General features: G+C 47.4%; 1 protein-coding gene across 1 annotated transcript in view; it reads left to right on the plus strand.

The window, feature by feature from the left end:
- The window catches only part of LOC115127223 (ventricular zone-expressed PH domain-containing protein-like), a 295,573-nt gene that overhangs the window by 265,204 nt on the left and 8,064 nt on the right, over positions 1-22,305 (plus strand). The window contains exon 15 of the mRNA XM_065000549.1: positions 4,757-4,893. Coding sequence (XP_064856621.1) covers positions 4,757-4,893 — 137 coding nt within the window. The remainder of the gene's footprint in view (positions 1-4,756; positions 4,894-22,305) is intronic.

The following is a 22,305-nucleotide window of genomic DNA, read 5'->3' on the forward strand; positions in this document are numbered from 1 at the left end:
TTTTACCAAACAGTCCCTGTCCTCTCTGTGCCATCATTACCAAACAGTCCCTGTCCTCTCTGTGCCATTATTACCAAACAGTCCCTGTCCTCTCTGTGCCATCATTACCAAACAGTCCCTGTCCTCTCTGTGCCATTAATACCAAACAGTCCCTGTCCTCTCTGTGCCATTATTACCAAACAGTCCCTGTCCTCTCTGTGCCATTATTACCAAACAGTCCCTGTCCTCTCTGTGCCATCATTACCAAACAGTCCCTGTCCTCTCTGTGCCATTAATACCAAACAGTCCCTGTCCTCTCTATGCCATTATTACCAAACAGTCCCTGTCCTCTCTGTGCCATTAATACCAAACAGTCCCTGTCCTCTCTGTGCCATTATTACCAAACAGTCCCTGTCCTCTCTGTGCCATTATTACCAAACAGTCTCTGTCCTCTCTGTGCCATTAATACCAAACAGTCCCTGTCCTCTCTGTGCCATTAATACCAAACAGTCCCTGTCCTCTATGTGCCATTATTACCAAACAGTCCCTGTCCTCTCTGTGCCATTATTACAAAACAGTCCCTGTCCTCTCTGTGCCATTATTACCAAACAGTCCCTGTCCTCTCTGTACCATCATTACCAAGGAGTCCCTGTCCTCTCTGTGCCATTTTTACCAAACAGTCCCTGTCCTCTCTGTGCCATCATTACCAAACAGTCCCTGTCCTCTCTGTGCCATTAATACCAAACAGTCCCTGTCCTCTCTGTGCCATCATTACCAAACAGTCCCTGTCCTCTCTGTGCCATTAATACCAAACAGTCCCTGTCCTCTCTGTGCCATCATTACCAAACAGTCCCTGTCCTCTCTGTGCCATTATGTACCAAACAGTCCCTGTCCTCTCTGTGCCATTATTACCAAACAGTCCCTGTCCTCTCTGTGCCATTATTACCAAACAGTCCCTGTCCTCTCTGTGCCATCATTACCAAACAGTCCCTGTCCTCTCTGTGCCATTATTACCAAACAGTCCCTGTCCTCTCTGTGCCATTATTACCAAACAGTCCCTGTCCTATCTGTGCCATTATTACCAAACAGTCCCTGTCCTCTCTGTGCCATTAATACCAAACAGTCCCTGTCCTCTCTATGCCATTATTACCAAACAGTCCCTGTCCTCTCTGTGCCATTAATACCAAACAGTCCCTGTCCTCTCTGTGCCATTATTACCAAACAGTCCCTGTCCTCTCTGTGCCATTATTACCAAACAGTCTCTGTCCTCTCTGTGCCATTAATACCAAACAGTCCCTGTCCTCTCTGTGCCATTAATACCAAACAGTCCCTGTCCTCTATGTGCCATTATTACCAAACAGTCCCTGTCCTCTCTGTGCCATTATTACAAAACAGTTCCTGTCCTCGCTGTGCCATTATTACCAAACAGTCCCTGTCCTCTCTGTGCCATTCATACCAAACAGTCCCTGTCCTCTCTGTGCCATCATTACCAAACAGTCCCTGTCCTCTCTGTGCCATTATTACCAAACAGTCCATGTCCTCTCTATGCCATCATTACCAAACAGTCCCTGTCCTCTCTGTGCCATTAATACCAAACAGTCCCTGTCCTCTCTGTGCCATTATTACCAAACAGTCCCTGTCCTCTCTGTGCCATCATTACCAAACAGTCCCTGTCCTCTCTGTGCCATCATTACCAAACAGTCCCTGTCCTCTCTGTGCCATTAATACCAAACAGTCCCTGTCCTCTCTGTGCCATTATTACCAAACAGTCCCTGTCCTCTCTGTGCCATCATTACCAAACAGTCCCTGTCCTCTCTGTGCCATCATTACCAAACAGTCCCTGTCCTCTCTGTGCCATCATTACCAAACAGTCCCTGTTCTCTCTGTGCCATTATTACCAAACAGTCCCTGTCCTCTCTGTGCCATCATTACCTAACAGTCCCTGTCCTCTCTGTGCCATCATTACCAAACAGTCCCTGTCCTCTCTGTGCCATTATTACCAAACAGTCCCTGTCCTCTCTGTGCCATTATTACCAAACAGTCCCTGTCCTCTCTATGCCATTATTACCAAACAGTCCCTGTCCTCTCTGTGCCATTATTACCAAACAGTCCCTGTCCTCTCTGTGCCATTAATACCAAACAGTCCCTGTCCTCTCTGTGCCATTATTACCAAACAGTCCCTGTCCTCTCTGTGCCATTATTACCAAACAGTCCCTGTACTCTCTGTGCCATTAATACCAAAAGTCCCTGTCCTCTCTGTGCCATTATTACCAAACAGTCCCTGTCCTCTCTGTGCCATTAATACCAAACAGTCCCTGTCCTCTCTGTGCCATTATTACCAAACAGTCCCTGTCCTCTCTGTGCCATTAGTACCAAACAGTCCCTGTCCTCTCTGTGCCATTAAACCAAACAGTCCCTGTCCTCTCTGTGCCATTAATACCAAACAGTCCCTGTCCTCTCTGTGCCATTATTACCAAACAGTCCCTGTCCTCTCTGTGCCATCATTACCAAACAGTCCCTGTCCTCTCTTGTGCCATTATTACCAAACAGTCCCTGTCCTCTCTGTGCCATTATTACCAAACAGTCCCTGTCCTCTCTGTGCCATTATTACCAAACAGTCCCTGTCCTCTCTGTGCCATTATTACCAAACAGTCCCTGTACTCTCTGTGCCATTAATACCAAACAGTCCCTGTCCTCTCTGTGCCATTATTACCAAACAGTCCCTGTCCTCTCTGTGCCATTATTACCAAACAGTCCCTGTCCTCTCTGTACCATCATTACCAAGGAGTCCCTGTCCTCTCTGTGCCATTTTTACCAAACAGTCCCTGTCCTCTCTGTGCCATTATTACCAAACAGTCCCTGTCCTCTCTGTGCCATCATTACCAAACAGTCCCTGTCCCCTCTGTGCCATTAATACCAAACAGTCCCTGTCCTCTCTGTGCCATCATTACCAAACAGTCCCTGTCCTCTCTGTGCCATTATTACCAAACAGTCCCTGTCCTCTCTGTGCCATCATTACCAAACAGTCCCTGTCCTCTCTGTGCCATTATTACCAAACAGTCCCTGTCCTCTCTGTACCATCATTACCAAGGAGTCCCTGTCCTCTCTGTGCCATTATTACCAAACAGTCCCTGTCCTCTCTGTGCCATTAATACCAAACAGTCCCTGTCCTCTCTGTGCCATTATTACCAAACAGTCCCTGTCCTCTCTGTGCCTTTATTACCAAACAGTCCCTGTCCTCTCTGTGCCATTATTACCAAACAGTCCCTGTCCTCTCTGTGCCATCATTACCAAACAGTCCCTGTCCTCTCTGTGCCATTATTACCAAACAGTCCCTGTCCTCTCTGTACCATCATTACCAAGGAGTCCCTGTCCTCTCTGTGCCATTTTTACCAAACAGTCCCTGTCCTCTCTGTGCCATTATTACCAAACAGTCCCTGTCCTCTCTGTGCCATTATTACCAAACAGTCCCTGTCCTCTCTGTGCCATTAATACCAAACAGTCCCTGTCCTCTCTGTGCCATCATTACCAAACAGTCCCTGTCCTCTCTGTGCCATTAATACCAAACAGTCCCTGTCCTCTCTGTGCCATTATTACCAAACAGTCCCTGTCCTCTCTGTGCCATTATTACCAAACAGTCCCTGTCCTCTCTGTGCCATTGTTACCAAACAGTCCCTGTCCTCTCTGTGCCATTAATACCAAACAGTCCCTGTCCTCTCTGTGCCATCATTACCAAACAGTCCCTGTCCTCTCTGTGCCATTAATACCAAACAGTCCCTGTCCTCTCTGTGCCATTATTACCAAACAGTCCCTGTCCTCTCTGTGCCATCATTACCAAACAGTCCCTGTCCTCTCTGTGCCATCATTACCAAACAGTCCCTGTCCTCTCTGTGCCATCATTACCAAACAGTCCCTGTCCTCTCTGTTTGATTCCCACGTTGGAGCAGGGTGCTTGTGGGTTTGATTCCCACGTTGGAGCAGGGTGCTTGTGGGTTTGATTCCCACGTTGGAGCAGGGTGCTTGTGGGTTTGATTCCCACGTTGGAGCAGGGTGCTTGTGGGTTTGATTCCCACGTTGGAGCAGGGTGCTTGTGGGTTTGATTCCCACGTTGGGCCGGGTGCTTGTGGGTTTGATTCCTACATTGGAGCGGGGTTCTTGTGGGTTTGATTCCCACATTGGAGCCGGATGCTTGTGGGTTTGATTCCCACGTTGGAGCAGGGTGCTTGTGGGTTTGATTCCCACGTTGGGGCCGGATGCTTGTGGGTTTGATTCCTACATTGGAGCAGGGTGCTTGTGGGTTTGATTCCCACATTGGGGCCGGATGCTTGTGGGTTTGATTCCCACGTTGGGGCCGGATGCTTGTGGGTTTGATTCCCACGTTGGAGCCGGATGCTTGTGGGTTTGATTCCCACGTTGGGGCCGGATGCTTGTGGGTTTGATTCCCACGTTGGAGCCGGATGCTTGTGGGTTTGATTCCCACGTTGGAGCAGGGTGCTTGTGGGTTTGATTCCCACGTTGGAGCAGGGTGCTTGTGGGTTTGATTCCCACATTGGAGCCGGATGCTTGTGGGTTTGATTCCCACGTTGGAGCCGGGTGCTTGTGGGTTTGATTCCCACGTTGGAGCAGGGTGCTTGTGGGTTTGATTCCCACGTTGGAGCCGGATGCTTGTGGGTTTGTTTCCCACATGGCTACATACACTCCATAAGCAGGTGGTAATATTGAGTGGTTGTGAATCACAACTGATTGAGCGTTATGTTGTTTTGATTTGTCTCTCCAGTGGTGAACGAGGATGGCCAGCCACTGATAGAGGGGAAACTGAAGGAGAAGCAGGTTCGCTGGAAGTTCATCAAACGCTGGAAGACTCGCTACTTCACCCTGGCAGGAAACCAACTCCACTTCCGGAAGGGAAAATCTGTATGTATCCCTTTCACACTTAGACTTTAGCTGTTCAAGTCAAATGTCCCCTCGGGAACAATAAAGTATATTATATCATATACACAGTGGCATAAAGTACTTGAGTAGAAATATTTTCAAGTACTCTTTAAGTAGTTTTGGAGGGTATTTGTAATTTACTTTACTATTTATATTTTTGACAACTTTTACTTTTACTTTACTACATTCCTAAAGAAAATAATGTACTATTTAATCCCTACATTTTCCCAAAAGTACTCGTTACATTTAGTACTAAACTAAACACACATGCTTCATTTGTAAATTATGTCTGAGTGTTGGAGTGTAGTACTAAATGTAATCTGTAGATTTTTAAAACAATTAAATAGTGCCGTCTGCTTTGCTTAATATAAGGAATTTGAAAAATATTTATAGTTTTACTTTTGATACTTAAGTATATTTAGAACCAAACACTTTTAGACTTTTACTCAAGTAGTATTTTACTCTGTAACTTTCATTTTTACTTGAATAACTTTCTATTACGACATCTATACATTTACTCAAGTTGTATTTTACTCTGTAACTTTCATTTTTACTTATCTATACATTTACTCAAGTTGTATTTTACTCTGTAACTTTCATTTTTACTTATCTATACATTTACTCAAGTTGTATTTTACTCTGTAACTTTCATTTTTACTTATCTATACATTTACTCAAGTTGTATTTTACTCTGTAACTTTCATTTTTACTTGTCTATACATTTACTCAAGTATGACAATTGGGGTACTTTTTTCCACCACTGCATCTACACAGGGAACACTTCAAATAGACCCTTACGTAGACAGAAATAATTTTCAAAACACACACGTACACATTTACATCCCTCCAAGGAAGGCACAAACAAACGAGTCACTGGACTCCCTGTCATTATGTGTTTTCTTTTCTACTTTTGAATTGAATCATGATGTGATGTTGGGTGAAACAGTGGAGTCCCCATCTCGTGACAAGGCCTAATGTCTATCTGGGGAATCAACTACAGATTATTGTAATAACTTTGGTCCCGGTATTGAGCCTTAGTAGACGACATACTATGAGTTATAAGTTTGACCCGCTATTAATCAATGGGTGACGCCCAGGATCTGAGTGTGATGCTGCAACTTCTTGAGTCATTCTTCACTGTAATAGCTCAGTCATTCCCTTTAATAACTCAGTCATTCTTCCCTGTAATAACTGTCATTATTCCCTTTAATAACTCAGTCATTCCCTGTAATAACTCAGTCATTCTTCCCTGTAATAACTCAGTCATTCCCTTTAATAACTCAGTCATTCCCTGTAATAACTCAGTCATTCTTCCCTGTAATAACTCAGTCATTCCCTTTAATAACTCAGTCATTCCCTGTAATAACTCAGTCATTCTTCCCTGTAATAACTCAGTCATTATTCCCTGTAATAACTCAGTCATTCCCTTTAATAACTCAGTCATTCTTCCCTGTAATAACTCAGTCATTCCCTTTAATAACTCAGTCATTCCCTTTAATAATTCAGTCATTCCCTTTAATAACTCAGTCATTCCCTGTAATAACTCAGTCATTCTTCCCTGTAATAACTCAGTCATTCCCTTTAATAACTCAGTCATTCCCTGTAATAACTCAGTCATTCTTCCCTGTAATAACTCAGTCATTATTCCCTTTAATAACTCAGTCATTCCCTTTAATAACTCAGTCATTCTTCCCTGTAATAACTCAGTCATTCCCTTTAATAACTCAGTCATTCCCTGTAATAACTCAGTCATTCTTCCCTGTAATAACTCAGTCATTATTCCCTTTAATAACTCAGTCATTCCCTTTAATAACTCAGTCATTCCCTTTAATAACTCAGTCATTCTTCCCTGTAATAACTCAGTCATTCCCTTTAATAATTCAGTCATTCCCTTTAATAACTCAGTCATTCCCTTTAATAACTCAGTCATTCCCTTTAATAATTCAGTCATTCCCTTTAATAACTCAGTCATTCCCTTTAATAACTCAGTCATTCTTCCCTTTAATAACTCAGTCATTCCCTTTAATAACTCAGTCATTCATCCCTGTAATAACTCAGTCATTCTTCCCTGTAATAACTCAGTCATTCCCTTTAATAACTCAATCATTCTTCCCTGTAATAACTCAGACATTCTTCCCTTTAATAACTCAGTCATTATTCCCTTTAATAACTCAGTCATTATTCCCTTTAATAACTCAGTCATTCCCTTTAATAACTCAGTCATTATTCCCTTTAATAACTCCGTCATTATTCCCTTTAATAACTCTGTCATTATTCCCTTTAATAACTCAGTCATTATTCCCTTTAATAACTCAGTCATTCCCTTTAATAACTCAGTCATTCCCTGTAATAACTCAGTCATTGTTCCCTTTAATAACAGTCATTCCCTTTAATACCTCAGTGTGTGTGTGTGTGTGTGTGTGTGTGTGTGTGTGTGTGTGTGTGTGTGTGTGTGTGTGTGTGTGTGTGTGTGTGTGTGTGTGTGTGTGTGTGTGTGTGAAGGCGAGGAAGCTCTCCACTGTGTTTTAACGATACAAATCCCTCCTAATCAGTGTTTGATTCTGACTTACTTTGAGGCAGAACTTGGTTTAAGGTCATTGGACTTTACAGCAGGAAAAAGTGTTGCCTAATCAGAACCATTGAGAAAACACTACTGTAAAACAATGTGTTGGGGTCACGTAGTCATCAGAAAGCCCATGAGTCATGAGTGTGTGTAGTGTTGGTGTGTGTATAGTGTTGAGGTGTGGGTAGTGTGGGTGTGTGTGTAGTGTTGTTGTGTGTGTAGTGTTGGTGTGTGTGTAGTGTTGGTGTTGGTGTGTGGGTAGTGTTGGTGTGTGGGTAGTGTGGGTGTGTGTGTAGTGTTGGTGTTGGTGTGTGTGTAGTGTTGGTGTTTGTGTGTGGGTAGTGTGGGTGTGTGTGTAGTGTTGGTGTTGGTGTGTGGGTAGTGTGGGTGTGTGTGTAGTGTTGGTGTGTGGGTAGTGTTGGTGTTGGTGTGTGTAGTGTGGGTGTGTGTGTAGTGTTGGTGTTGGTGTTGGTGTGTGGGTAGTGTTGGTGTTGGTGTGTGGGTAGTGTGGGTGTGTGTGTAGTGTTGTGTTGGTGTGTGGGTAGTGTTGGTGTGTGGGTAGTGTTGGTGTGTGGGTAGTGTGGGTGTGTGTGTAGTGTTGGTGTTGGTGTGTGGGTAGTGTGGGTGTGTGTGTAGTGTTGGTGTTGGTGTGTGGGTAGTGTTGGTGTGTGGTGTTGGGTAGTGTGGTGTTGGTGTGTGTGTTGTGTGGTGTGTGGGTAGTGTGGGTGTGTGTGTAGTGTTGGTGTGTGTGTAGTGTGGGTAGTGTTGGGGTGTGGGTAGTGTTGGTGTGGGGGTAGTGTTGGTGTGTGGTGTTGGTGTGTTGGTGTGTGGTTGTGTTGGTGTGGTGTGTAGTGTTGGGGTGGGGTAGTGTTGGTGTGTGTGGTAGTGTGGTGTGTGTTGTAGTGTTGGTGTGTGGGTAGTGTGGTGTGTGTGTGTAGTGTTGGTGTGTGGGTAGTGTTGGTGTGTGGTAGTGTTGGTGTGTGGGTAGTGTTGGTGTGGGTAGTGTTGGTGTGTGGGTAGTGTGGGTGTGTGTGTAGTGTTGGTGTGGGTAGTGTTGGTGTGGGTAGTGTTGGTGTGTGGGTAGTGTTGGGGTGTGGGTAGTGTTGGTGTGTGGGTAGTGATGGTGTGTGGGTAGTGTTGGTGTTGGTGTGTGGGTAGTGTTGGTGTGTGGGTAGTGTGGGTGTGTGTGTAGTGTTGGTGTGGTGTGTAGTGTTGGTGTGTGTGTAGTGTTGGTGTGTGTGTAGTGTTGGTGTTGGTGTGTGTAGTGTTGGTGTGTGTATAGTGTTGAGGTGTGTGGTGTGTGTTGGTGTGTGTGTGTAGTGTTGGTGTGTGTGTAGTGTTGGTGTGTGTGTAGTGTTGGTGTTGGTGTGTGTGTAGGTGTGTTGGTGTGTGTGTAGTGTTGGTGTGTGGGTAGTGTGGGTGTGTGTGTAGTGTTGGTGTTGGTGTGTGGGTAGTGTTGGTGTGTGGGTAGTGTGGGTGTGTGTGTAGTGTTGGTGTGTGTGTGTAGTGTTGGTGTGTGGGTAGTGTTGGTGTGGGTAGTGTTGGGGTGTGGATAGTGTTGGTGTGGGTAGTGTTGGTGTGTGGGTAGTGTTGGTGTGTGGGTAGTGTGTGTAGTGTTGGTGTTGGTGTGTGGGTAGTGTGGGTGTGTGTGTAGTGTTGGTGTTGGTGTTGGTGTGGGTAGTGTTGGGGTGTGGGTAGTGTTGGTGTGGGTAAGTGTTGGTGTGTGGGTAGTGATGGTGTGGGTAGTGTGGTGTGTGGGTGTGTGTGGTGTGTGTGTAGTGTTGGTGTGTGGGTAGTGTTGGTGTGTGTGTGTGTGTTGGTGTGTTGTGTTGGTGTGTGGTAGTGTGGGTGTGTGTGTAGTGTGTGGTGTGTGGGTGTTGTGTTGGTGTGTGGTAGTGTTGGTGTGTGGGTAGTGTTGGGGTGTGGGTAGTGTTGGTGTGTGGGTAGTGTTGGGTGTGTGTGTGTTGGTGTGTGGGTGTGTGGGTGTGTGTGTAGTGTTGGTGTTGGTGTGTGGTAGTGTTGGTGTGTGGGTAGTGTTGGTGTGTGGGTGTGTGGTGTGGGTGTGTGATGGTGTGTGGGTAGTGCTGGTGTGTGTGTAGTGTTGGTGTGTGGGTAGTGTTGGTGTGTGTAGTGTTGGTGTGGGTAGTGTTGGTGTGTGGGTAGTGTGGGTGTGTGTGTAGTGTTGGTGTGGGTAGTGTTGGTGTGGGTAGTGTTGGTGTGTGGGTAGTGTTGGTGTGTGGGTAGTGTTGGTGTGTGGGTAGTGATGGTGTGTGGGTAGTGTTGGTGTGTGGGTAGTGCTGGTGTGTGTGTAGTGTTGGTGTGTGGGTAGTGTTGGTGTGTGTGTAGTGTTGGTGTGGGTAGTGTTGGTGTGTGGGTAGTGTGGGTGTGTGTGTGGGTGTTGTGGTGTGGTGTTGGTGTGGGTGTGTTGGTGTGTGGTGTGTTGGGTGTGGGTAGTGTTGGTGTGTGGGTAGTGTTGGTGTGTGGGTAGTGTTGGTGTTGGTGTGTGGTGTGTGTTGGTGTGTGGGTAGTGTGGGTGTGTGTGTGTGTGTTGGTGTGTAGTGTTGGTGTGTGTGTAGTGTTGGTGTGTGTGTAGTGTTGGTGTTGGTGTGTGTGTAGTGTTGGTGTGTGTATAGTGTTGAGGTGTGGGTGGGTGTGGTGTGTGTGGTGTGTGTAGTGTTGTTGTGTGTGTAGTGTTGGTGTGTGTGTAGTGTTGGTGTGTGTAGTGTTGGTGTGTGTGTAGTGTTGGTGTTGGTGTGTGTGTAGTGTTGAGGTGTGGGTAGTGTGGGTGTGTGTGTAGTGTTGGTGTTGGTGTGTAGTGTTGGTGTGTGTGTAGTGTTGGTGTGTGTGTGTAGTGTTGGTGTGTGTGTTGGTGTTGGTGTGTGTGTAGTGTTGGTGTTGGTGTGTGGTGTTGGTGTGTGTGTAGTGTTGGTGTGTGTGTGTGTTGGTGTGTGTGTGTTGGTGTTGGTGTGTTGGTGTGTGTAGTGTTGGTGTTGGTGTTGGTGTGGGTAGTGTTGGTGTGTGGGTGTTGGTGTGGGTGTGGGTGTGTGTTGGTGTTGGTGTGGTGTAGTGTTGGTGTTGGTGTGTGGGTAGTGTGGGTGTGTGTGTAGTGTTGGTGTTGGTGTGTGTGTAGTGTTGGTGTTGGTGTGTGGGTAGTGTTGGTGTGTGGGTAGTGTGGGTGTGTGTGTAGTGTTGGTGTTGGTGTGTGTGTTGGTGTTGGTGTGTGTGTTGTGTTGGTGTGTGTTGGTGTGTGGGTGTGTGTGTGTGTTGGTGTGTGGGTAGTGTGGGTGTGTGTGTAGTGTTGGTGTTGGTGTGTGGTGTGTGGGTAGTGTTGGTGTTGGTGTGGGTAGTGTGGGTGTGTGTGTAGTGTTGGTGTGTGGGTAGTGTGGGTGTGTGTGTAGTGTTGGTGTGGGTAGTGTTGGGGTGTGGGTAGTGTTGGTGTGGGTAGTGTTGGTGTGTGGGTAGTGATGGTGTGTGGGTAGTGTTGGGGTGTGTGTTGGGGTGTTGTGTTGGTGTGGGTAGTGTTGTTGTGGGTAGTGTTGGTGTGTGGGTAGTGCTGGTGTGTGTGTAGTGTTGGTGTGTGGGTAGTGTGGGTGTGTGTGTAGTGTTGGTGTGGGTAGTGTTGGTGTGGGTAGTGTTGGGGTGTGGGTAGTGTTGGTGTGTAGTGTTGGTGTTGGTGTGTAGTGTTGGTGTGTGTAGTGTGTGGTGTAGTGTTGGGTGTGGGTAGTGTGGGTGTGTGTGTAGTGTTGGTGTTGGTGTGTAGTGTTGGTGTGTGTGTAGTGTTGGTGTGTGTGTGTAGTGTTGGTGTGTGTGTAGTGTTGGTGTTGGTGTGTGTGTAGTGTTGGTGTGGGGGTGTGGGTAGTGTTGGGGTGTGGGTGTGTGTGTGTTGGTGTGTGGTAGTGTTGGTGTGTGTGTTGTGTTGGTGTGTGGTGTTGGTGTAGTGTTGGTGTGTGGGTAGTGTTGGTGTGTGGTGTGGTAGTGATGGTGTGGGTGTGTTGGTGTGTGGGTGTAGTGTTGGTGTGTGTGTAGTGTTGGTGTGTGGGTAGTGTGTGTGTGTGTGTAGTGTTGGTGTGTGTGTTGGTGTGGGTAGTGTTGGTGTGTGGGTGTGTGGGTGTGTGTGTGGGTAGTGTTGGTGTGGGTAGTGTTGTGTGGGTAGTGTTGGTGTAGTGTTGGTGTGTGTTGTGTGGGTAGTGTTGGTGTGTGGGTGTGATGGTGTGTGGGTGTGGTGTTGGTGTGTGTGTGTGTAGTGTGGTGTGTGGGTAGTGTGGGTGTGTGTGTGTTGTGTGTGTTGGTGTGTGTGTGTGTGTGTAGTGTTGGTGTGTGTGTAGTGTTGGTGTGTGGTGTGTTGGTGTGTGTTGGTGTGTGTGTAGTGTTGGTGTGTGTGTGTTGGGTGTGGGTGTGTGGGTGTGTGTGTAGTGTTGGTGTGTGTGTAGTGTTGGTGTGTGTAGTGTTGGTGTGTGTGTAGTGTTGGTGTGTGTGTAGTGTTGGTGTGTGTGTAGTGTTGGTGTGGTGTAGTGTGGGTGTGTGTGTAGTGTTGGTGTGGGTGTGTAGTGTTGGTGTGTGTGTAGTGTTGTGTGGTGTAGTGTTGGGTGTGTGTGTGTGTGGTGGTGTGTGGTGTGTAGTGTTGGTGTTGGTGTGTGTGTGTGGTGTGTGTGTGTAGTGTTGGTGTGTGTGTGTAGTGTTGGTGTGTGTGTAGTGTTGGTGTTGGTGTGTGTGTAGTGTTGGTGTTGGGGTGTGGGTAGTGTTGGTGTGTGGGTAGTGTGGGTGTGTGTGTAGTGTTGGTGTTGGTGTGTGGGTAGTGTTGGTGTGTGGGTAGTGTGGGTGTGTGTGTAGTGTTGGTGTTGGTGTGTGGGTAGTGTTGGTGTGTGGTTGGTGTGGGTGTGGGTGTGTGGTGTGTGTGTGTGGTGTTGTGTGGGTGTGTTGGTGTGGTGTTGTGTTGGTGTGTGGGTGGGGTGTGGGTGTGTTGGTGTGTGTGGTAGTGTTGGTGTGTGGGTAGTGTGGGTGTGTGTGTGTTGTGTTGGTGTGTGGGTAGTGTGGGTGTGTGTGTAGTGTTGGTGTTGGTGTTGGTGTGTGGGTAGTGTTGGTGTTGGTGTGGGTAGTGTGGGTGTGTGTGTAGTGTTGGTGTGTGGGTAGTGTGGGTGTGTGTGTAGTGTTGGTGTGGGTAGTGTTGGTGTGTGGGTAGTGTTGGTGTGGGTAGTGTTGGTGTGTGGGTAGTGTGGTGTGTGTGTAGTGTTGGTGTGTGTGTAGTGTTGGTGTTGGTGTAGTGTTGAGGTGTGGGTAGTGTGGGTGTGTGTGTAGTGTTGGTGTGTGGTAGTGTTGTGTTGGTGTGGGTAGTGTTGGTGTGTGTGTAGTGTTGTGTTGGTGTGTGTGTAGTGTTGGTGTGGGGTGTTGGGTGTGTAGTGTTGGTGTTGGTGTGGTGTGTTGGTGTGTGGGTAGTGTTGGTGTGTGGGTAGTGTTGGTGTGTGTGTGGTGTGTGGTGTGTGTGTTGGTGTGTGGGTGTGTTGGTGTGTGGGTAGTGTTGGTGTGTGGGTGTGTTGGTGTGGTGTGTGTGGTGTGGTGTGGGTAGTGTTGGTGTGTGGTAGTGTTGGTGTGGGTGTGTGGTGGGTAGTGTTGGTGTGTGGGTAGTGTTGTGTGTGTGTTGTGTGGTGTGTGGTGTGTGGGTAGTGTGGTGTGTGTGTGTGTTGGTGTTGGTGTGTGGTGTGGGTAGTGTTGGTGTGTGGTAGTGTTGGTGTGGGTAGTGTTGGTGTGGGTAGTGTGGTGTGTGGGTAGTGTTGGTGTTGGTGTGTGGTGTGGGTGTGTGGTGGTGTGTGTGTGTGGAGTAGTGTTGGTGTGTGGTAGTGTTGGTGTGTGTGTAGTGTTGGTGTGGGTGTGTTGTTGGTGGTGTGGGTAGTGTGGGTGTGTGTGTTGGTGTGTGGGTAGTGTTGGTGTGGGTGGTGTTGGTGTGGGTAGTGTTGGTGTGTGGTAGTGTTGGGGTGGGGGGTAGTGTTGGTGTGTGGGTAGTGTGGGTGGTGTGTGGGTAGTGTTGGTGTGTGGTGTGTAGTGTGGGTGTGTGTGTGTTGGTGTTGGTGTGTGGTGTTGGTGTTGGTGTTGTGTGGTAGTGTTGGTGTGGTGTGTGGTGTGTGGTAGTGTTGGTGTGTGGTGTAGTGTGGGTGTGTGTGTAGTGTTGGTGTGTGGGTAGTGTTGGTGTGTGTGTAGTGTTGGTGTGTAGTGTTGGTGTGTGGGTAGTGTGGGTGGTGTGTAGTGTTGTGTGTGGTGTAGTGTTGGTGTGGTGTGTAGTGTTGGTGTGTGTAGTGTTGGTGTGTGTGTAGTGTTGGTGTTGGTTGTGTGTGGTGTGTGGGTAGTGGGTGTGTGTAGTGTTGGTGTGTAGTGTTGGTGTGTGTAGTGTTGGTGTGTGGTAGTGTTGGTGTGGTAGTGTTGGTGTGTGTGTTGGTGTGTGTGTTGGTGTGGTGTGGTGTGTTGGTGTGTGTAGTGTTGGTGTGTGGGTAGTGTTGGTGTGTGGGTAGTGTTGGTGTGTGGGTAGTGTGGTGTGTGGGTAGTGTGTGTGGTGTTGTGTTGGTGTGTTGGTGTGTTGGTGTGTGTGTGGGTGTGTGTGTAGTGTTGGTGTGTGTTGGTGTGTGGGTTGTGTTGTGTGTGTGTGTTGGTGTGTGTGTAGTGTTGGTGTGTGGTGTGTTGGTGTGTGTGTGTGGTGTGTGTAGTGTTGAGGTGTGGGTAGTGTGGGTGTGTGGGTGTAGTGTTGTTGTGTGTGTAGTGTTGGTGTGTGTGTAGTAGTGTTGGTGTGTGTGTGTGTTGGTGTGTGTGTGGTGTTGTGTGTGTTGGTGTTGTGTGTGGGTAGTGTGGTGTGTGTGTGTAGTGTTGGTGTTGTGTGTAGTGTTGGTGTGTGTGTAGTGTTGTGTGTGTAGTGTTGGTGTGTGTGTGTGTTGTGTGTGTGTGTGGTGTGTGTGTGTTGTGTGTGGTGTGTGTGGTAGTGTTGGTGTGTGTGTAGTGTTGGTGTGTGTGTGTGTTGGTGTGTGTGTAGTGTTGGTGTTGGTGTGTGTGTTGTGTTGGTGTTGGTGTTGGGTGTGTTGTGTGTGTGGGTGTGTGGTGTGTAGTGTTGGTGTTGGTGTGGTGTGTGGTAGTGTTGGTGTGTGGTGTGTGGTGTGTGTGTAGTGTTGGTGTTGGTGTGTGTAGTGTTGGTGGTGTGTGGGTGTGGGTAGTGTTGGTGTGTGGTGTTGGTGTGTGTAGTGTTGTGTGTGTGTGTGTTGGTGTGTGGTGTGGGTTGTGTTGGTGTGTGGGTAGTGTTGGTGTGTGGGTAGTGTGGGTGTGTGTGTAGTGTTGGTGTGTGGGTAGTGTGGGTGTGTGTGTAGTGTTGGTGTTGGTGTTGGTGTGTGGGTAGTGTTGGTGTTGGTGTGGGTGTGTGGTGTGTGGTGTTGGTGTGTGTGTGTGTGTGTGTGTGTGTAGTGTTGGTGTGGGTAGTGTTGGGGTGTGGGTAGTGTTGGTGTGGGTAGTGTTGGTGTGTGGGTAGTGATGGTGTGTGGGTAGTGTTGGGGTGTGGGTGTGTGTGTGTGTGTTGTTGTGTGGGTGTGTTGGTGTTGGTGTGGTGTGTGTGTGTGTGGTGTTGGTGTGGTGTGTGTAGTGTTGGTGTGTGGTAGTGTGTGTGGTGTGGTGTGGGGTGTTGGTGTGGTGTGTTGGTGTTGGTGTGGGTAGTGTTGGTGTGTAGTGTTGGTGTGGTGTGTGGTGTTGGTGTGTGTGTGTTGGTGTGGTGTGTGTAGTGTTGGTGTGTGGTGTAGTGTTGGTGTGTGTGGTAGTGTGTGGTGTGTGTGTGTAGTGTTGGTGTTGTGTGTGTTGTGTGGGTGTGTAGTGTTGGTGTGTGTGTGTGTAGTGTTGTGTGTGGTGTGTGTAGTGTTGGTGTTGGTGTGTGTAGTGTTGGTGTGTGTAGTGTGTGGTGTTGGTGTGGGTGTGTGTGTAGTGTTGGTGTTGGTGTGTGGGTAGTGTTGGTGTGTGGGTAGTGTGGGTGTGTGTGTAGTGTTGGTGTTGGTGTGTGTGTAGTGTGTTGGTGTTGGTGTGTGGGTAGTGTTGGTGTGTGGGTAGTGTGGGTGTGTGTGTGTGTTGTGTTGGTGTAGTGTTGGTGTGTGGTAGTGGGTGTTGGTGTGTGTGTAGTGTTGGTGTGTGGTAGTGTTGGGGTGTGGGTAGTGTTGGTGTGTGGTGTAGTGTTGGTGTGGTGTGTTGTGGTGTGGGGTGTTGGTGTGTGGTGTTGGTGTGTGGTGTGTGTTGTGGGTGTGTGTGGTGTTGGTGTGTGGGTAGTGTTGGTGTGTGGTAGTGTGTTGTGTGTGGTGTGTTGGTGTGTGTGTAGTGTTGGTGTGGTGTGGTGTTGGTGTGGGTAGTGTTGGTGTGGTGTGGGTAGTGTGTGGTGTGTGTAGTGTTGGTGTGTGGTGTTGTGTGGGTAGTGTTGGTGTGTGGTGTGTGTTGGTGTGTGGGTAGTGTTGTGTGTGTGTGTAGTGTTGGTGTGTGGTGTTGGTGTGTGTTGGTGTGTGGTAGTGTTGGTGTGGGTAGTGTTGGTGTGTGTGTTGGTGTGTGGTGTGTGTGGTAGTGTTGGTGTGTGGTAGTGTTGGTGTGTGGGTGTGTTGGTGTGTTGGGGTGTGGGTAGTGTTGGTGTTGGTGTGGGTAGTGGTGTGTGTGTGTGTTGGTGTTGGTGTGTGTGTAGTGTTGGTGTGTGGGTGGTGTGTGTGTGTAGTGTGGGTGTGTGTGTGTTGGTGTGTGTGTGTTGGTGTGTGTGGTGTGTGGTGTGTGTGTGTTGGTGTGTGTGTTGGTGTTGGTGTGTAGTGTTGGTGTGGTGTAGTGTGTGTGTGTGTGTTGGTGTGTAGTGTTGGTGTGTGTGTAGTGTTGGTGTGTGGTGTGTGTGTAGTGTTGGTGTGTGGTGTGGGTGTGGTGTGTGTTGGTGTGTGTGTTGGTGTGTGTGTGTGTGGTGTGGTGTGGTGTGTGTAGTGTTGGTGTGTGGGTAGTGTTGGTGTGTGTGTGTGTGGTGTGTGTTGTGTGTGGTGTTGGTGTGTGTGTAGTGTTGGTGTGGTGTGTGGTGTTGGTGTGTGTGTAGTGTTGGTGTGTGTGTGTAGTGTTGGTGTGTGTAGTGTTGGTGTGTGTGTGTGTAGTGTTGGTGTGGTGTGTAGTGTTGGTGTTGGTGTGTGGGTGTGTGTGTTGTGTTGGTGTTGGTGTGTTGGTGTGTTGGTGGTGTGGGTGTGTGGGTGTGTGTGTGTGTGTGTGTAGTGTGTGTGTGTGGGTGTGTTGGTGTTGTGTGGGTGTGTGGGTGTAGTGTTGGTGTGTTGTGGGTGGGTAGTGTTGGTGTGGTGGTGTAGTGTTGGTGTGTGGTGTGTGGGTGTGTGTGTGTGGGTGGTGTTGGTGTAGTGTGTGGGTAGTGGTGTGGGTGTGTGTTGGTGTGTTGGTGTGGTGTTGGTGTGTGGTGTGTGGTGTGTTGGTGTTGGTGTGTTGTGTGTGTTGGTGTTAGTGTTGGTGTGTGTGTAGTGTTGGTGTGGTGTAGTGTGGTGTGGGTAGTGTTGGTGTGTGTTGGTGTGGTGTGGGTGTGTGTGTGGTGTGGGTTGGTGTTGGTGTGTGGGTGTTGGTGTGTAGTGTTGGTGTGTGTGTGTTGGTGTGTGGGTAGTGTTGGTGTGTGGTAGTGTTGGTGTGTGGGTAGTGTTGGTGTGTGTGTAGTGTTGGTGTGTGGTGTGTGGTGTGTGTGTTGGTGGTGTTGGTGTGTTGGTGTGGGTAGTGTTGGTGTGGGTAGTGTTGGTGTGTGGTGTTGGTGTGTGTGTAGTGTGGTGGTGTGTGTGTTGGTGTGTGGTGTGTTGGTGTGGGTGTGTGGTGTTGGTGTGTGGGTGTTGTGTGGGTGTGGGTGTGTGTGTTGGTGTGTGTAGTGTTGGTGTGTGTGTGTGGTGTTGTGTGTGTGTGTGGTGGTTGGTGTGGGTAGTGTTGGTGTTGGTGTGTGTGTTGGTGTTGGTGTAGTGTTGGTGTTGGTGTGGGTAGTGGGTGTGGTGTGTGTGTTGGTGTAGTGTTGGTGTGTGGTAGTGTTGGTGTGTGGTAGTGTTGGTGTGTGTGTAGTGTTGGTGTTGGTGTGTGGTGTTGGTGTGTGGTGTAGTGTTGGTGTTGGTGTGTGGTAGTGTGGGTGTGGTGTAGTGTGGTGTGTGTGTGTAGTGTTGGTGTGTGTGTGCTGGTGTGTGTGTAGTGTTGGTGTTGGTGTGTGTGTGTGGTGTGGGTGTGTGGGTGTGTGGGTGGTGTGTGTGTGGTGTGTGTGTGTTGTTGTGTGGGTAGTGTGGGTGTGTGTGTAGTGTTGGTGTGGGTAGTGTTGGTGTGGTGTGTGGGTGTGGTGTTGGTGGTGTGGTGTGTGGGTGGTGTGTGTGTGTGGGTAGTGTTGGTGTGGGTGTGTTGGTGTGTGGGTGTAGTGTTGGTGTGTGGGTGTGTGTTGGTGTGGTGTGGTGTGTGGGTGTGTGGTGTGTAGTGTTGGTGTGGGTAGTGTTGGTGTTGGTGTGTGGGTGTGTGGTGTGGTGTGGGTAGTGTTGGTGTGTGTGTAGTGTTGGTGTGTGTGTGTGTGGGTAGTGTTGTGTGTGTTGGTGTTGTTGTGTGTGGGTAGTGTTGGTGTGTGTGTAGTGTTGGTGTGTGTGGTGTGTGGGTGTTGGTGTGTGTTAGTGTGGTGTGGTAGTGTTGGTGTGTGGGTGTGTGTGGGTGTGTGTGTGGTGTGGTGTTGGTGTGTAGTGTTGTGTTGGTGTTGGTGGTGTGGGGTGTAGTGTTGGGTTGTGTTGGTGTGTGGGTAGTGTTGGTGTGTGGTGTTGGTGTGTGGGTGTGTGGTGTGTGGGGTAGTGTGGTGTGTGGGTGTGGGTAGTGTTGTGTGGGTGTTGGTGTGTTGGTTGGTGTGGGTGTGTGGTGTGTGGTGGTAGTGTTGGTGTGTGTTGGTAGTGTTGGTGTGTGTTGGGGTGTGTGTGTTGGTGTGGGTGTGTGTTGGTGTTGGTTGTTGGGTGTGGGGTAGTGTTGTTGTGGGTAGTGTTGGTGTGTGGGTAGTGCTGGTGTGTGGGTAGTGCTGGTGTGTGTGTAGTGTTGGCTTATTGTTAGTCAATGTTGTTAAACGAGAGAGAGAGAGAGAGAGAGAGAGAGAGAGAGAGAGAGAGAGATTTAATCCAGATGAATGATGTGGACATATCTTCTGAGGACTCTCTGACTTCTTCAATTCAAAACTCTGCTTTGTATTCTCCAGGCTTTAACAAATATTGAGACATTGGGGAACAAATGTAAATGGTTGAAAGGAAGGAAATTGAGCTCTCTTGCCCAAGACAATCTACATTGTAATTGAACCAACAGTTCCTCCCTCACCACAGCTGTTTAAAGCCACAAATTGAACCCCCTCTTTGTCTCTTGTTTTCTCTTGCCGTGCCAATGACTCAGTTCCACATCAACCTCTAAGCTATCCACTAACCTATACCACTAACCTGAACCACTAACCTATATCCCTAACCTATACCCCTAACCTATACCCCTAACATATACACCTAACCTATACCCCTAACCTATACCACTAACCTATACAACTAACCTATACCCCTAACCTATACCACTAACCTATACCCCTAACCTATACCACTAACCTATACAACTAACCTATACCCCTAACCTATACCACTAACCTGTACCCCTAACCTATACCACTAACCTATACCACTAACCTATACCACTAACCTATACCACTAACCTGAACCACTAACCTATATCCCTAACCTATACCCCTAACCTATACCCCTAACCTATACCCCTAACCTATACCCCTAACCTATACCCCTAACCTATACCACTAACCTATACAACTAACCTATACCCCTAACCTATACCACTAACCTATACCCTAACCTATACCCCTAACCTATACCACTAACCTATACAACTAACCTATACCCCTAACCTATACCACTAACCTGTACCCCTAACCTATACCACTAACCTATACCCCTAACCTATACCCCTAACCTATACACTAACCTATACCCCTAACCTATACCCCTAACCTATACAACTAACCTATACCCCTAACCTATACCACTAACCTATACCACTAACCTATACCCCTAACCTATACCCCTAACCTATACCACTAACCTATACCAATAACATATACCCCTAACCTATACCAATAACCTATACCCCTAACCTATACCCCTAACCTATACCCCTAACCTATACAACTAACCTATACCAATAACCTATACCCCTAACCTATACCACTAACCTGTACCCCTAACCTATACCACTAACCTATACCACTAACCTATACCCCTAACCTATACCACTAACCTATACCACTAACCTATACCACTAAGCTGTACCCCTAACCTATACCCTAACCTATACCACTAACCTATACCCCTAACCTAACCTATACCCCTAACCTAACCTACCCCTAACCTATACCACTAACCTATACCCCTAACCTGTACCCTAACCTGTACCCCTAACATATACCTCTAACCTATACCCCTAACCTGTACCCCTAACCTATACCCTAACCTATACCACTAACCTATACCCCTAACCTATACCAATAACCTATACCCCTAACCTATACCCCTAACCTGTACCCCTAACCTATACCACTAACCTATACCCCTAACCTGTACCCTAACCTGTACCCCTAACATATACCTCTAACCTATACCCCTAACCTATACCACTAACCTATACCCTAACCTATACCCCTAACCTATACCACTAACCTATACAACTAACCTATACCCCTAACCTATACCACTAAGCTGTACCACTAACCTATACCACTAACCTATACCACTAACCTGAACCACTAACCTATATCCTAACCTATACCCTAACCTATACCCTAACATATACCCCTAACCTATACCCTAACCTATACCACTAACCTATACCCTAACCTATACCACTAACCTATACCCCTAACCTATACCCCTAACCTATACACTAACCTATACCCCTAACCTATACCCCTAACCTATACAACTAACCTATACCCTAACCTACCCACTAACCTATACCACTAACCTATACCCTAACCTATACCCTAACCTATACCACTAACCTATACCAATAACATATACCCTAACCTATACCAATAACCTATACCCCTAACCTATACCCTAACCTATACCCCTAACCTATACAACTAACCTATACCAATAACCTATACCCCTAACCTATACCAATAACCTATACCCTAACCTATACCCCTAACCTATACCACTAACCTGTACCCCTAACCTATACCACTAACCTATACCCCTAACCTATACCACTAACCTATACCACTAACCTATACCACTAACCTGTACCCCTAACCTATACCACTAACCTATACCACTAACCTAAACCTATACCAATAACCTATACCCTAACCTATACCACTAACCTATACCCCTAACCTGTACCCCTAACCTATACCCTAACCTATACCACTAACCTATACCCCTAACCTATACCAATAACCTATACCCCTAACCTATACCCCTAACCTGTAAACCTATACCACTAACCTATACCCCTAACCTGTACCCTAACCTGTACCCCTAACATATACCTCTAACCTATACCCTAACCTATACCACTAACCTACCCTAACCTATACCCCCTAACCTATACCACTAACCTATACAACTAAACTATACCCCTAACCTATACCACTAAGCTGTACCCTAACCTATACCACTAACCTATACCACTAACCTATACCACTAACCTATACCACTAACCTGAACCACTAACCTATATCCCTAACCTATACCCCTAACCTATACCCCTAACATATACCCCTAACCTATACCCCTAACCTATACCACTAACCTATACCCCTAACCTATACCACTAACCTATACCCCTAACCTATACCCCTAACCTATACACTAACCTATACCCCTAACCTATACCCCTAACCTATACAACTAACCTATACCCCTAACCTATACCACTAACCTATACCACTAACCTATACCCCTAACCTATACCCCTAACCTATACCACTAACCTATACCAATAACATATACCCCTAACCTATACCAATAACCTATACCCCTAACCTATACCCCTAACCTATACAACTAACCTATACCAATAACCTATACCCCTAACCTATACCAATAACCTATACCCTAACCTATACCCCTAACCTATACCACTAACCTGTACCCCTAACCTATACCACTAACCTATACCCCTAACCTATACCACTAACCTATACCACTAACCTATACCACTAACCTGTACCCCTAACCTATACCACTAACCTATACCACTAACCTATACCCCTAACCTATACCAATAACCTATACCCTAACCTATACCACTAACCTATACCCCTAACCTGTACCCCTAACCTATACCACTAACCTATACCCCTAACCTGTACCCTAACCTGTACCCCTAACATATACCTCTAACCTGTACCCCAAACCTATACCTCTAACCTGTACCCCTAACCTATACCCTTAACCTGTACCCTAACCTGTACCCCTAACCTATACCCCTAACCTGTACCCCTAACCTATACCCCTAACCTATACCCTAACCTATACCCCTAACCTTTACCCTAACCTATTCCCTAACCTATACAACTAGGCACTTCTGTTGGTCTGAAAGGATTTTATGCAGTTTGTATCATAACTAAGCGATATGCTTTTGATCCACAGGATGGAACAGAGCTTAGCCATGTGGTCTGTTGGTTTCTTGACCTTTTGACCTGTACACTACTGCTGGTTGTTGACCTTGGCCACCATCACTGGTCATCAGATGTTGGCATTTCCTGTAATCTCTTTTGTTCCCGGGTTCTGTCTGCCACTTTCCAACCCCACTGATGATTCCAG

Source organism: Oncorhynchus nerka, linkage group LG14 (genome assembly GCF_034236695.1).
Source record: "Oncorhynchus nerka isolate Pitt River linkage group LG14, Oner_Uvic_2.0, whole genome shotgun sequence".
NCBI classification, from domain to species: Eukaryota; Metazoa; Chordata; class Actinopteri; order Salmoniformes; family Salmonidae; genus Oncorhynchus; species Oncorhynchus nerka.